This window comes from Haliaeetus albicilla, chromosome 27 (assembly GCF_947461875.1).
Source record: "Haliaeetus albicilla chromosome 27, bHalAlb1.1, whole genome shotgun sequence".
Classification (NCBI taxonomy): Eukaryota; Metazoa; Chordata; class Aves; order Accipitriformes; family Accipitridae; genus Haliaeetus; species Haliaeetus albicilla.
The window spans coordinates 14,670,249-14,686,812 of NC_091509.1; the positions used below are offsets into that span (position 1 = coordinate 14,670,249).

Genomic DNA, 16,564 nt, shown 5'->3' on the forward strand with positions numbered 1-16,564 from the left:
ATCCACTTGGATCACTGCTCAAAAGCCCTGTGCCCAAGCTGGGGAGGAGAGGTACCCCAGCCTCTCAAGATTAAGTTTTAGATGATAATATATCAACCCTTTGCTTCAGATGCAAATACCTACCTTTGTACGCCTGAAAGCCCCGTCCCCCCAAAACAACAAAGTAGGGGAGCATTTCTCTCCATAGTTTTGTTTTTCTGCCGAGCTCTTTTCCAAGAACATAGAAAGCCAGAGATAAGAGTGAAGCTTTTAATCAAAAGGGGCCTGAATGGTTTCTATTGCATTTAATAACCACTTCATCACTGTCACTTGATGAAAGTGCTGTATTGGATTCCATAGCTGACAACGGTGGTGAGGTAGAGGATAGTCTTCAGTTAGGAAGCTATACCCCTCTCCTTTTAAAAACAATGGAAGAGGACAGTATCTGAAGTTACCTTTTCACTGCTGAACACTGCAGCTAGCTTTAATCTAGGTAGCTCAGAGGCTGGTAGCAATCTAATACCAGCAGGATGGAGCTCAGTTTGTATTTATCAGAATTAAGGTCAGAGTGATGCCATGGTCATATTGCCTAGAAATCTTCCACGATTCTGTTCAGATGACAGTACTTAGATGACTGCTAAGGAAGCTGTGAATCATTTCCAGCAGGCATCTGCTATCCAGAAACTGAGTTAACTTAGTACAACTTAAACACTCAGATTTAACCTACAGGATTCGCTAAACAGAGAGATGAACCCTGGGCTTCCAAAACCAAAAACAGCTTTTTAAGTTGGGATTCCTGACATGCTACTCCTGTTGAGAGCACAACAACTAACCTTCAACTCACTGAATCATGAACATACCTTCAAGCTGGAAGAATTACCACTCTGTTCCCTGACATACCCACATACTGTACCAAACATTTTCTTTCTGTTTGCGTATATACACTGTTACAGCCCTGAACTTCCCCATGGGCTTGACTACTCTGAGAATTTAATGGGCACACAAACTGTTTTTTTATGTTCCTCAGCTGAAACTACTGGAGTCAACCTGGACCAGCTGTGCAAACAAGTCAGCATAAGGTCACCACCCATTTATGCAAAGCCCTCACTGAGCATCTCACGAGGAGAATTTTAGAAACACTCTGGAAGCATTAACGCTTCTATCACTTTGGTTAACAGGAAACAGTTGAACAGCTCAGAGAGGAGTCAGCGGAGATGCAAGCTCTCAGACTATCCCTGCTACAGCTATCACAGTCACAGACAGGATCTACAAATAAAGTCTGGAAAAGGAGGGAACTTAGATGAGGAACGTAATTACATAGCCAAGTCCCACACAGCACAGGCTACTGCAGTGTTAGCACCACATTTTTACAGAAAGAGACCATTTATGCCATTATCCAAGAGGACAGAGTAGAGAGGAGAAAGTTTTCCTCTCTAGGGCAGATGAAGGAGGAGGAGACCACTGAGAAGCAATCATTAGTAAAATAATTGGCTGCCTGCTTTGCACAGTTGCCACAAAATGTTTACGCTGTCAGTGCCATGAATGTGTTGGCTTGCCAAAGTCACAGCTGTGCCAAGGAACTGACTACCACTGGGGCTGCTGTCGCATTTCGCCCTGCAGGTATATGATGCACCCCTGGGTCATCACCCCTATTCCCCTGCTACCCCAGGTACCATATCGGGAAAATTTATTATTAGCCTCCTTCTGAAACCTAGAATTTTGGCCCCCATGATTGCTATCAGGAACAAATATGATCTAAAACGTACTTTTGAGAAATGAGGATACTATGCTGTCTGATAAAGGATCTGAATTCAGTATTTTTTTTTAAAAACTAGTAATAAGTTGGAGGCTTCTGTGTCAGAGATCAAGAAAAAGAGCTGTTGTTTTTTCCTGCTGTAGATAGAAAGAAATGTTAATGTCTTATATTCAGGGACAATGATACTGAATTTATTGTACTGTGCTGGAGTGGGGTAGAAGTGTCACTTCATGAAAGTAGTTTTGTTTGCTTTTCCCTCTCATCTTCCAAATAACTTTAACAAAGCACACCTTGAAGAAGGAAGGATGCCTTTGTTTTGTATCAAAGAAGATGGACATAGAAAAGAACTCCTAAGAGACCCAAAAGTGGTTAGCTAAGCACAGGCAGTCATTGCAAAAATTTCATCAATAAGTCTCACTTATCAGTGAGAAATCATATTAAAGAAGGGTATGGTCTAGGAAGGAAAGACATGCACCACACAATAACTTATTCATAAACTTCATGTGTAAAGAAAGCTTCTAAGAGCACAATCCTGGAATATGTTCCCTGCAAGTTACTGCTGCTCTCAGTTCCAGTGGTGTTGAGCATACTCAGCACACTGCAGGATTTACCTCTAACAGCTATCTGATCCAAAAGCCAAACTGTTAAATGAATAAAACCCCTGCATGCTAGATCAGGACATGAGAAGATTGCCTGAGTTGCTGAGAGATTAAGATTATCGAGTGAATAAATCTAGCATGTGATAGCTAAAACAAATACCTATTAAAAATACAAATCTCTGAACACTAGGAGAAGAAATGCATTCCTAGCAGAGACTCTGAAAGCCTTCAGAAGGACAGGCATATCCAGCATCAGAACAGATGGAGAAGATGAACAATAATTGCTTTCCAAGCATCCATCCCCACAAAAGTAGTGAGCACAGGCCCCCCTAAAGAGACAGATAATAAGAGCAAAAGAAAAATGAAGAGTATCTTTGAAACACCTAGGACTTGATGAGAACAGGTGGGAATCTCTGCTTTGACATGTGACATACTAGCTACTTAGCCAACAGTTTAGTTGGCATTGCCTGGATCTCAGACAGAAATTTCCACTGACTTTTTTAGGTAAGAGGTGTAACTGCACCAGACTTCTGACCCTTACTCCCGTCAGCCCAAGGTAAATCTAAGTTCTACACTGTTTTGTCCCTTCCCTTCACTGACTTTGGAAATCACCTTCCCCTTCTAAGGGCACCACAGTTCCAGTTGTTTCATACTCAAATTTCCCCAGATACGTCTCAGTCAAGAAGGTGCCATTTATCTTCCCTCATTCAACTGTCTGCAACCACATTTCTACACTTACCAAAGGCCCTGGGCACACTCAGGATGAAACTTAGGAACAGTGCCATTTAAGAAGTTGCTACTAACAGGGATCTCGGGCGGCTTCCCCAATTCACATGGACAGGGCAGACAAAACATAGCTAGAGCACATGCATGGATACGCTATTACAACATAGTTCTTCCACTACTATAATAGAAGCTCTATGTAGAAGTCATCACTGGCGATTGAACCCTTCCAGCTCAAGGTTCGGTATCTCCAGCTTGTCTTTTTCTCACAAGAACCACATTACAGGCTCCAACTCAGGGCACCTCTGTCGCAGCACAGACCATTGCTTCAGGCTGTGCTCCGAGCTGACAGAACACGAGCCCATGCAGGCAGCCTTCAGTCACAACACTAACCCGAGTAAAACCCTGCGCCCAGTCCTGCTGGAGAACCCTGGCTGCTGACTCAGGACTGCCTTCCCCTGCCTGTGCAGGCAGGTTCTTCTTTAGATGGTCCAATGTTCAGACTCACCAAACTAGTGACACATTTCAGGCCCAAAAGAAACAGAAAAGGACTTTTTAAGCCAGTGGAGAGAACCAGAACCATAAGGAATAGCTGAAAGCTAAAGCTATGTAAGTTATGATACAGCACACTGACAAAAGGCATTAGTTGCTGGAAGAACTACCACAAGGCCGATGTCCCACTTCCATTCTGCACCACATTTGGGTTCAGCAACATCCCCTTTCTGGTGAAAACTTCTGTCTTTTCTGACTTGCAGCCCTTTTAAGAATTGTCCAGCACACCTTGCTGTACTGGAATGATTTCAGGGAATTCAAAGTCCAGAAGAGAGCAGGATGGGGCTTATTATTAATGATTTAATCAGCCGTTTGTGGGGGTTTCTGGGTTGGTGCCAACTCTACCTTCAGTTTTAGGACACACACAGTGTGAGGGGAAGAAGGACTTCTGTGTGCTCTCTCAAGCTGTTCCATTACACCTGATTTATAGCATGACACTACTTGTTCTAGCCCATAACCTTGAGCTTGTAAACTACACAGGGGAAAATTTACTAACTACTGAGTTCATCTTAATGCACTATTGGGAATTTTAAGTGGGGAAAAAAAGAAGGCAAGGAATCAGGGGCATCTAGAAGAGCTGGTTTTGAACAGCAATCCTTTAATGGCCCAGTGCAGTGCACCTCACAGTCCACTCTGTTTTCATTTAATTAAAGTTTTAGTTTACATGGCCAGCATACAGTAAGGACCTATGTTTGTCTTGCTCTGAAGGAGATAATCAATAGGAGAGATGTAGACGCATTTCACCGCTTATTAGCTGCATACATTGACAGTTTACCACAATAGCATGTACAGATGCATTTACTCCACTCTTAGATAGCACTTAAGAGTTTGATTAATAACAGAAGCCAGAAAACTCTTTTGCAACTTTTCTATTGGAAAAGAAAATTATCATCCACATAACAGAAGAGTTTCCTGGTGGTAAAGGAGTCCTCATTAGTGTACACAGACAAGCAATGAGAGCTGGAACACAGGTACTTACTGCAATTCTGATGAGTGACCTAAAAAGGACCTGGGACTTGCATGAACATCAGGCTGAATGTGAGCCAACAACATACTCTCATCACAGATACAGCAAACTGCATACTTCGCTCCATTAACAGCACGGCCAGACAACCACGGGAAGTTATCTCCCTCTCATCAGTGCTGGTGAAGCTGTACCTGGAACATTGAGTCTTGTTTTAGGTCCCCCACTGCAACAGAGACAGGAAAACTGGAGAGGGTACAGCACAAGGGCTAGAGAAGTAGATTGATGAGGAGAGGTTGAAGGTGGCCTTGTTCATCCTGCCAAAAAGGTGGTTAGCAGGGTGATCTGATAGCAACAGGAGAGTTACAATGTGACAGAGTCAACCACTTCTCAGTAGCACCAGGCAATGGGACAAAGGAGAACAGAGCACAGCTTGGGAGGCTCAGGCTGGACTCTGCCGGGAGTTTCCCCAGGGACAGTAGTGTAGCACTAGTGCAGGCTAACAGAGAGGTGGCTGGATTTCCAATAGCATTAGACAGACACAGGTGACTGGGTGCAGTGTTGACAATGGTCCCAACTCCAAGCTAATTTAAAATAAAGATATCATATGAATATGTTTTAAGCCTCCATTTCATTATTTTTGGAGGAAAGAAAAAGGGAGTGGAATCTAGGTTCATATATGACAAATTCATTTTACCACACAAATCTTGACAGCTGTACTACTATGCAACACACAGAAGTGGCACCCACAGATGCAGAAGTTATTCAGATGCTCTGCCCCACGTTTTGTCTTAAGTTTCAAGAATGCTCTGTTCAAGTGTATTATAGACCTTCAGATTAATTTCCTCAGCTAATACTCTGAGGTGGATGCCTAATATGCCCAATGTAAAGTTATTCTCTCCTTGGCTCATTCTCTTCAATGGCAGCCTGCCCTCTGTATTAGCGTACAACTTCCCTGAAACAAGAAGAGAGTGTTGATATTATAGAGCAAATACAAAATTAGCTCTGCGTTTGCTGACTACTCCCAAGAGATACCTTGTTCCTTACTTCAGTCTAAGTACTCAAAAGCCAGTTCCTGAAACTTTCCCCTTCTTTCAAGTTATTTTCCCTAGGTAAGGCTCCAGCAAACAGCAACTTGTGTGATTATTATTGCTATTACAGTCTCTTATTTTGTTTAATTAGTAATTATTTTAAATTACATGGCTGAAGTGCAGCTGGATAGATGTCATTCAGCAACAAAGGCTTGCTCTTTGAAAAGCTAGAAATAGTGGCATTTTCAGCAGCACTATAGCTCATACAGTGAAGAATGTCACTTTGTTTCTATGGTTCATTGAGGATATCAGGAGTAACCTTATTTCTATTTAAAGGAGAATTCTGTTTGCAAGTGACTTTCCAGGATCCCAGGAGTGGATTTTCATAGGGACTGGCAGAACGCAAACGCTGATTCCTATTGTTCCTTCACTCCAGTGACTGAAGGATTTCCCAAGCAACTCCGCAATGCGGAGGTGGCAGTAGTTGTACACCTCCCACCTGTGCAAACAGGGGTAATCAGAAGATTTGCACTGTGTGACCTTGGCCTAGTCAAGTTCATGCCAGGTACAGCAACGCAGCTGAAGCACCAGGCAGAACGTGCCTGTCTGTGCCCAGGTACCACCGAGCCCTAACGCAGTCCACCTCACAACAGCAATTTCCAGTACAGACCTGACCAGAATCAGAGGTCCCTAACTGTCCAGTCATTGTCTATCACACTCACATTTATCTTCCAAGTTTTTAAAGAGGCTGATGGTCACTTTATAACTATATTCATGAGTGCTTCCTTACTCTACCTTTGATGAACTACCTCCTCAGTAACTGCCCAGGAGTTTTAAAAAGGAAAAAAACCCCACATCCAAAAAGACATGGGGCTGTCTGACAAAAGTCCTTCAACTTTCTCACTGGCTACTTTAAAATGTTTATGAACATGCCCAACAGCAGGTTTTTAAGTTTTCCTCAATTAAATCTCACATTGCTGAGCACAGCTCACAGTTCTACTCTCTTCAGATTTCCCTAAAGCCTTACTATACCTTCACACATACTTGCTCCTTCTCCAGTTTCTGGAACACCAGCACATATATACACAAGTGGTGAGTTTACAGTGCCCCCAGACGTTACTAATAAAATCAGCATCAAGTAGAGGCCTAAGTGCCTCTCTCCCACCCTTCCGATGACAGCTTATTTAAGAATGTTCTTTTATTGGAGGTCACAGTAATAAATGATGATCTTCTGCTAAAGACTTGTTGTAGTTTGCATGGAATTTTCTGTCTGAATCCAAATCAACTATCTGACTGATGTGTGGATGTACTAATTACCAAGAAAGCACAGTCGAATCAAAAACACCAAATTTTATTTATATATAGAACTTGACAGTATAAAGCTTTATCACTAGGTCTTACTGAATTTTTAGGAAGTTCAGGCAGGTTCCCATACCAATGTTCTGATGCACCTATCACAGAAACCACTTCAGACACTCTTACCATCCTACCAGTGAAAGGCAGGGATCAAGCCAGTTCAAGCCCCTCATCTCACCAATCTCCCATCATTGTACTGTTATAGACACAGCTGTGGAGATTCCTTAGCCAACACCATAAGGATCCACTAGGGGTTATGCCTCTAAGGAGGCGGAAAAGGGTACTAAGGAATAAGCACAATGCTGAAAAGCAGGTCAAAAAAAGAGTCTTCCCACTTACTGTTTTGAGAAAGAAAACAAGAATGACAGGCAACAACCTTGCTTTTTGACTGAAAAATTTTAAAAGCCCAGGTCTGTTTGTATAGACTGTCAGGGCCACCTGCAGCATCATAAAGAAGCTGGAATAGACATCAGTCACATTCTCACTTCTCTCCCCATCTGCAGATTCATAACTAGAGCAACGATATCTATAAGGATACAACCCTGTCTGGGGGTCCAGAAGGGATCCAAAACAAACATTTACAGCATGCAGGAGAAACAGGTACTGGAACAAAATACCTAAAAGCCAGGTTTTACATGCTTAGATGACAAGCATTTATTAAGCTTGGCTTATTTTGCAATTCCTTAGCTTCTCCCAGATCACTGACCCCTAAAAAGATTAAGTCATTCAAGTTTGCTACAACTTGTAAGAGACTCAGTATGACAAAAGAGTTTAACGGCAACTGGCAGAGCAAAGCACAGCTGTTTATCATAGCACACCAGAAACAGTTCTTCAAACATACATCAGGGACTACAGAGATAGAGAGTTTTATCAGGAACATACCTTTCAGATAAAAGTTACTAAATCGTGGCTTTAAAGCAAGTAATGCATCTGTAAGTGCACTGCAGAGAAACAGACTGCAAATAAGCACCCATTAATGGCATTGAGCTATGCATGTACTTCTTGTGTAACTTCACAATCCCCTGATACTCTTAACATCATGAGACCCTTTCTTTGGTAGCCAAAAGAAACAACTGTATGCCACCTTCATTAAGACAACAAAAATAATTTGTTTCCTTATAGGAACTGTTCCTTTGCCATCATTCAAGAACAATAGCAAAGTAAACACGCATAAGAAAGGCTACCACTAGTTGGTGTGGTAAAAAGACCCAAATGAAGTAAGCAATCTATCTCCCATTCTAATGTTCCCAGAATGGAAAAGAAAGGTAGACATTTGCATAAACAAGCAACTACTCATTCTTTTTATGCTGATGTTCATGATCTCTGGCCACCTGAGTTGAAAATTTGACTGGGTGAAATGAGATTCCCCCTATTGACCTCAGTCTTTTTCTCTTCAAAGAAGTAATGATAAAAATAGGATTGTTTTCAGAGAACTGAAAGCCTAATTTGTATATGCAACAAGCCATTCCATATTAAATCCACAGAGCATTTTACTCACCTCAACACTACAAAAGCAATTTGTTTCCAGACAGTGCAGAATGATTTGTTCACTCTTCACCAAGACAAGCTTTTCTCCATGTTGTGCCTGTTACCCATACTGAGTTTCCACAGAGAACAGCCTGAACTCCACGCACATATCAGACTATTAATGCCATGGTCAGAATCAAGAACACAGTTTCAACATGCTGTAAGTTTTCACTGCCACTTCCCTCTGACAAACTAAACATTGCCACCTACCGACTCTGTCAAAACCTGAACTTTAAATTATTTTTTTATTCCCCACTGCCAGACACAATGCCTAAGATGCACAACAGAGGCTGTAAGGAAAGAGCATTACAGCTTAGATAAAGAAACCATAAATTAATGCCCGATAATCTCAACTATTTTTGTTACTTGTTTTGTTCCACTATTGTAGATACTTTAAGATGTTAAATTTCAGTAATTTTAGTCCAAGTCTTGATCTTGCAATGTGACTGTCAAGTACATATTTTTACAATAAAAGACCCAACCATACATTAACAGACAGCTACATGAATTTGAGGACAACCACAGTTCCTCACAAGCTTTATAACAGCACTGCATGTTCTAGATTTGATAGTCCAGGGTAGAGCTTGAATGCTGTGGTCCAAGTAACTCAGAAGTAACATCTGTTGCTTTTCCAAGATTTTTCCACTCCTATGGCTTGAGAAGTAAGAAAAAGCCTATGATAATTCTTGCATCATCCAGCTCCAGCAGCACCAAAGATATAACTAAAACATTATTTTAATCATTCTTTTATATAATTACATTGTCAAACAAGAAATACTTATATAGTCACAAAAGTTTGTCACAGTGTATTAACAAGGGTTCTACTTCGCAGCTGCTGCACGTATTCTTTTGCTTGGTCAAAACCAGTCCTTGGTGGCTCTGGAGGAGGAGGAGGACCTTCCACCAACTTCACAAAGTAATGGCACCTGACGATTTTCATGATGCCAAACATGCCTTTGCCATGGTAACGAATCCGCTTCACATAGCGGCCTCTGCCCGTCATTGACTCAGCTGAAGGAAAAAGGCAGGGGGGGAGAGAAGACTATTCAGTCAAGAATAAACTACTACACATCTGCAACTGAAACACTGTCTTGCCAGTATATTTTTCATGACTGCATATGAAAAGTTAATTCTACTCAGGATTCTCTCCTTCATCTTTCTTCTATTATATTTAGCAGACTACTGCTATAGAGAAACCCGTGAGCTGAATTAACACTCTTCAGGAGCACCAAAAAGGTGACTTTAGAAAGCATGCATGCAAAGATAAATATGTAGTAAAGGATAAATCCAAAGGAAGCTACACTGAGCACTTACTAAATTATATAGCTCTTCTGAAGGTGGTATTAATTCCACTGCTTTTCAGTAGTTTGTCTCATGAATTCCTGTAGAAGCCTTACAGACTTCATTTTCCTTCCTTTCTCCCTTTATTGCACTCATCAGAGGTATTTTCATTATCTATACATCCAGTCCTGCACTAGCAGATAAACCTTCTTATGGCAGAGGCCTAGAAGGCTCCAAAGAATTCTAATCAAATCTGCTCTACAATCCAGGTTACTTTAAGCTTATGAGGTCAGCTTAATAACATTTATACCACATTTGGAAAAATGGGAATTTTTTTCTTTGGGCCTAAAAACACCTACAAGTAAACATTTCTCTAACATTTTTCTAGGCAAGAAAGTGCTGTAGTTATTACAAGACTATCCTGTAATTATCTATAACACAGCCTTTTTATTAAGAAGTCTACTGTCAATATTCAATTACTTTTATACTGTTTCTTACAGAAGTTTACATTCTGATCCTGCAAACCTATAGTACTAGTCACGGAAAAAGCTTCCGGCATCTATGTTCACTGGCAACAATAAAAAGTAGGAACAGTTTGCTTCTTATTGTCTAGCCTTTCATAATCATGTCAAGCGTACTCCTCTTCAGGACTTTCTGTTCACATAGGTAGGGAGCAGAAATCCCACTCTCAGATGAACGCATCTTAAAAACAATGCATCTAGCAGATGCCAGAATACCAACAAAGTGATGGTTGAAGGCTCAACAACCACACTAACTTCAGTTGTGCTGCACATGCCTTTCATGTTTTGGTAAAGCTAAGTTTACTAGAAACTATCCTCTATTCATTTCTGCTAATTTGAAGCAACAAAACCTTATTAAGGATAAAACTTTTTCATAGGGTAGAATGACATTTTTCTGCATTAAATAAGAAAAAAATGTACCTATATGTAAATTTGATTTGAATTCCACGTTGTGATTTCTCACTGCCATTTCCTGTGCTTCTAACAGAACCTGTAACAAAAGGAAAAGAAATGGAAATACTGAGTAGGAATTTAAGCAATGCTACTTCTTATCTCTAGATAAACTTGCAATTTCTTCCATGTTAAGTCAGCTACAGAAAAGTGTTCTATAGAAATCAAAATTTTTAAAAGACAAACATCTTCTACCTAAGTATGTTCTTTGTATACAGACTGAAAAATCTTCATTACAACTCTATTACATTTTGGCAGGGAAGAAAGGGAGTGGAAAAGATGGTTCCCACGAGCATTTAACAGCCTTCCATCCATGGACCTTTGTCTAATTAGACATCAGACTAGAAACAATTCCAAGGTGGACAAAATGAACTTGGGCCATTCAATATTTTCAGCTAATACAGGATACTTCTTTGTCATTATTACGCCAGAAATCAATGCTTCGGCCAAGAAAATGAGTAATTTGAGGCTCCTAACAACTACTACAGTGTATGAAAAGCTTTCATGCCTTTACAGAACTCAGTCCTTTCCCTGATGATATCTTAATCTCTTACAATTTTAAGAACCAAAGCACATAGACGTAGCAGCCTTTAGTGACAAGAATCCTGCATTATTTACCATGAACTTAACACCAGGCATTGTTAGAGAGGGTACCCACATGTAATTTATTATCAATTACAAGTTAAAACAGCCAGCACAAGTGACCTCTGCATATTCATAAGTCACAACATTACATGACTGCTACAAAAATGTTGTTTGAATATGCTCCCAATGGGCTTAATAAAAACATAGAAAAACACAGAAATAGAAACATCTCCAAACTTCTGGTGATAAGTATTTGATTTTAAAGTTTTCTTGAAACTAGGAGTGTTAAAGAATACTACTACATACCTCTTTGATCACCTTTGCTCCCTTTTTATCACTAAACTCCAACTGAGCAAGAGCCTGATCAATGGACATTCCTTTTATCTGCAACCAAAGTGTTAAAGTTAACTTCTGCAATTACAAATACTTCCCTTCTCTTATTCAGAAGACAGTAATTAAATTATTTTGCCATTATAAAGAGCAAATCAAAAGACTTTGGTTTCCTTAATTACCAATTCTTCAATGTAATATCTTACATACAGAAGTTCTGAGTTAAATATTGAATAAATCTTGATAAAACAGTTAATTAGTTTTTTTTTCATAAAGAGCAAAACAGCCCATTACTATTGTTCAAAGTTACCCTTGCCATCTACTACTAGGCAGAAACCAGCACAAAAATTCTTCCACAGTGCATAATCTGCCTATGATCCTGGGTACACATTTGAGAGCATACTAGGATAAAGCAGCTAAACAAAACTACAAACAACTGTTCGCCTGCACAGATGCACACTCTTCCCCAGGACTCTATTATGAAGATGCTGATTAGACCATGATTGAACTAAGCTGTTAAGGCAAATACAGCAATTAAATGTTGCATTCTAACAAACACACTACAAAGTACTTTTCGCTTACCAGTTTTGCCAGATACCACATCTTATCTTTGCTATATTTTATTTCCCTCCGACAGTGATATATTTCCTAGGTGCAAAAAAAAGTTAGAGGATCAGTAATTTTGTTGTGAAAACAAGAATGGAGCAGACATGTCTGCTCCACAATCTGTTTTCTTACTAGGAATAAAATGACTCCCCCTACTATACCATGAACATACCAAATCACGCATACCTTCGACATTTGAAACTGAAAACATTAAAAAAAAAGTAGCTAGCATACAGAAAATTTTAATAAAATCTTATAAAAATTAGTTTATAAACACAAGTTCCTGAAAAGGATAATGAGAAGATTTTTCAATATCTTTTCCTTTCCTCCTCCCCACCTTTTGAAGCAGCCTGAAACACCCATTCAGTTCTAATATTACTCTGCTGTCAAAGTCAACTTACTGGGATAGCAACTAAACAATATTACTAGAATGAACTTAATTAGCTCTTCATAAGTGAAGAGGGATTCAAGTTTGATTGGCATGAAGAGCTGTCTCCAAAGACCCATTTAACATTATTACTGTACCAATGGGGACCAAAACTAGCTAGTAAAATTTAACGTCAGTACAAATTTGAAAGAGGTAGCATTCTTTCTGAACAGGTAAAAAACTGATTTAATAAGCAAATTGGTCGATAACAGCACTTTCACATACATTTTATTAGTCAGCACAGTACATAGCATGTGTTTCTACATCATAAGCCATAATGTTCACAGAAGCAATAAATGCTTATGGCCCACAAAAGCACATGTCCAAAACACCCCTATTCTTTTGAACTGCAAATGCTTTGCTGGGCAGTATGCCTAACAGAGGCCACAACACATTAATTTCCAATGAAGAACAACTGCAAAAATGGAATTCCAAAATATCAGTTCAAGAGTGAGGAAATACTGAAGAATTAACCTCAAACTCTCCCATGTTGTGCTGTAGGGAAAGCAGCACCAATTAGTCCCTTCAGTGATCAAATACACAACACTTAGTTTTCTATATGCCACTTAATTTAAGAGGCTTGCTTCTGTTCACATTTAACTGTACTTCCCAGTTACAAAACGATCAATAAGAGGGGACAGGGAGAAACAGGCATAAACCTGCTGTTATCAAAAAATAATCTGTCATTACTGCATTTAAAAAATTGACCATGTTACTTATGCTGACTTTTCCAAAAGTTGTCTTGAACAGCCAGCAGAAGGCCCTACAGTGGGCAAACAGGTAACAATGGTTTTAGATTCTTCGCGTCAGTTTATGGCTTAGTAAAACACAAGTTATTGTGCAACAGACTGAAGAAACAACTCCGCTGTACAGTATATATAAAATGGTTTCCTAACAAAAAAACCTCCTGCAGTCATGTGCCACATCTGACTCGCATGTCCCTCCCCACGTAACTTTAGAACCTCTCAATCCACATTAAACATTTCAAGCAACTGCTATGACAGAAAACAACCTCTGAACAGCTTCATTACGGGGAGGCCACAGCAAGAGGCAACACATTATCAGACCTCAGAGAATCTATAACACAGAGAAATTAAGAAATGAAAAGAGCGTGCACTCTATTGTACCTACATCAAACAGGCACCACTAGTTCCACTACTCAAGGAAAGTTACCTTTATATCTTTGTGCACAGAAGCAACGATACAATCGTGTTCCTCTCTAATTGTTCTGTTTGTACTGACAGGAAATAAGTGTATAACGCTACATCCTTGGTAACTTCTACCTCCTTGTAGTTCAGAGACTTCTACAAACAGAGGACGGTACCTTTGCAGCTTGCATCACATATTAGGTAAGTGATTAGCTGCAAGCAACTTGAAGCTCCAATATAATTTAGAAATGGAAAACATTCAAAGTGATGTTAACTTTTACAATATAAAGATGCCAAACTGACTGAAATCTTAAATAACAAATAAATAATCTATCAAACTAGCACCTTGTGGAGTCACCCAGAGACAGTGACCACCTGTTCAGAAGTTGCTAAACATAAACAGGTAAGGAAATTCACAGGTGTATCCTTACAGCTGGTCTGCGAGGTTCTCCAGGCAGCTGCGGAGGGTAAACAATCCTGTTCTTTTTCTCCCACTTCCCAAATTTCTGCAGAGATGTGCTTGTGTGGATGCATGACAAAGGAAAAAGGCTACTGGATGCTAGCCACCTGCAAGACAAGACCACAGTCTTTGCTGCTAAACACAAGAGTTCTTTGTCCTTGCCCAGATTACCTGGAAAATTGTGAACTTACCTGTCTTCATAAAGAGAACTGATACATTTGACTACTCACAAAATAAAACTGTTCAAGTCCTCTAGTTTACGTTGAAAGGGCTTTTTAATTTAACAAGAAGCCTCAGGCTTCCTAAAGCAAACCATGAACTGTAAGTGACATTGGTATGGCACGAGATTCTACATTAAGTGTCCCCAGATCATCACAGAAAGACACAGTCACATCTTTGTTCTTACAAAGGGTTTGTTACTCACACAAACAATTTACATCTCTTCCAAGACTAGCCAATACTTATTTAACTTTTACCAACAACGTTTTTACCAGAAAAAAATTCTAGTTTTTCAAGGGACTGAGTATCAACAAAGTATTACAAGTTTATAAACATTCTGAAATTTGAACGATATTCCAAACTACTTTCAAAAGGCAATCAAGTCAATATAAGACAGCTGATAGCAAAACCACTCTAGTTTTCAGTCAGTTCGCTCACCTCAGATTCAGGAAAACCAAGCTACATTTTGCCCCCTGCTGACTAGGTAAAGCAGTACTGACAGCCACTCATAACTACAAGAAACAGATGAGTTCAAGACCAGATATTGTGAGTTTAACTAAGGCTTGAATGGCTTCGTGTGGGTAGCCAAGTTGTGCAAAGCATTTTAAAAACAACTGGCAAACAGAACATGTTGATTAGTGTCAAGAGGGCATTGAACACCTTGAAGTTTTCACATCACATCAGTAGGGGGTAGCATAACGTACAAATTCAAATGTTACAAAATATTTTTTTAAATATTTGCCAAAAAACGGTTTATTTGCTTAATACTTAAAAATTTCATTCATCAAGACAGCAATTCATCATCACCAGACATAGTATCATTGATTAATACAGGAAAATATTTGACAAGCATATGAATATCACTTTGCAATTTAACAACTTAAATAGTAATGAACTAAGTATTGTCTTCCTGGTATTAGCAAAACACATGAACACATTCAACAAGCTAAGACATCTTACATTCCCTCTATCTTAATGTAACCCAACCTCATGTGAAGAGCAACTCTATTTATCATAACTTTAGGAGAAAAAAAGAGAACACAAACACATTGTAAGCAAAAGAAAACAGTGACAAGCAACACGCAAAAGTACATTATGAATGGGTAGGTAAGGGGAACAGGAAAGAAAAGCTGAGCACCTTTCCAGAAAGAATCATGCATAAGCAGCAAATGGGAGACATACAGACTAGAAAAACTAAGTAAAACAATTAGCACATAAGTCTGTTCAATTGCAAGGCAATGAGCAAAGCACAGGCAACATAAGCCTATTTCTTCTTCCGTCAGTGACACAGGTCTCTGCAATTTACCTCCACAGGCTCTAGCAGAGACCAAAGCTCTGCACTTTGAGAATCCGCAGCAGCCTTTCTTCTACAGTCAGGGACACAGTCAGCAGTGACCCATGCTCCCCCAGCACAACTCTGCCATTCCTCCAGACGGAGGGGAAAGACCAGCAACTACAGAAAAGCAATGACTGGGGAGGGCGCAGAGGGAAGCAACAGGTACCGTGTTACTGTGACAGGCACCATAAAACGGGAAGAAATCTGCATGCCCGACACAAAGGGGTCAAGAGAAAGAGAGAAACACCTCCACCACGCCACAATCTCCAAGTACGTAGAAAGATTTCACAGAAGCACGGAGCGACCTGTTCCCCACAGCGCCGGGACAGGATGAGAAGTCAGCAACAGGCCCGAGCCAGGCGACCCCGGTCCCCAGCCCCGGGGACCCCCTGAGCGAGACGGCCAGTGCCCCGCTGCCCGGGGCGCCGGAGGAACGGGCCTGCTCCAGGATCAGGGCAGAGCCAGACTCACCTCTCCGGCCGCGCCCAGCCGAGGAGACCGCGCACCCAGTCGCTACCTGAAAGGAAGCGGCACAGTGAGCAAGGGATAAGCAGCCGAGACGCTCCGAAACCAGCGCTCCGCTCCGTCCCCTCAGACTCACCCGCGCCCAGCGCCCACCGCGCCGCCATCTTCCCCGCCTCGCTTCACGGCAGAGGCTCCCCCGCACACGCGCGGCCAGGCGCGTGGTTTGCGACGTTTTGCGACGGCGTGCGC

At 40.7% G+C, this 16,564-nt stretch overlaps 1 protein-coding gene across 1 annotated transcript; it reads right to left on the reverse strand.

The window, feature by feature from the left end:
• Positions 1 to 6,939: 6,939 nt before the first annotated feature.
• Positions 6,940 to 16,558, reverse strand: MRPL22 (mitochondrial ribosomal protein L22). Its single transcript, XM_069772413.1, has 7 exons — positions 16,452 to 16,558; positions 16,322 to 16,367; positions 14,267 to 14,402; positions 12,237 to 12,302; positions 11,631 to 11,708; positions 10,710 to 10,779; positions 6,940 to 9,498 (listed from the first exon to the last, which is right to left on the reverse strand). Exons 1-7 carry the CDS (start codon positions 16,477 to 16,479, stop codon positions 9,287 to 9,289), a joined length of 636 nt encoding a protein of 211 aa, XP_069628514.1. The 5' UTR covers positions 16,480 to 16,558; the 3' UTR covers positions 6,940 to 9,286.
• Positions 16,559 to 16,564: the final 6 nt, after the last annotated feature.

Coding starts and splice junctions, on each gene's coding strand:
- MRPL22 (XM_069772413.1), bottom strand. CDS start 16,479: ATGGCGGCGCGGTGGGCGCTGGGCGCGG. Junction 12,303..14,266: donor GAGAACCTCGCAGACCAGCT/GTAAGGATACAC, acceptor TTTTGCACCTAG/GAAATATATCACTGTCGGAG. Junction 9,499..10,709: donor CAAATCAAATTTACATATAG/GTACATTTTTTT, acceptor TTTTTCCTTCAG/CTGAGTCAATGACGGGCAGA.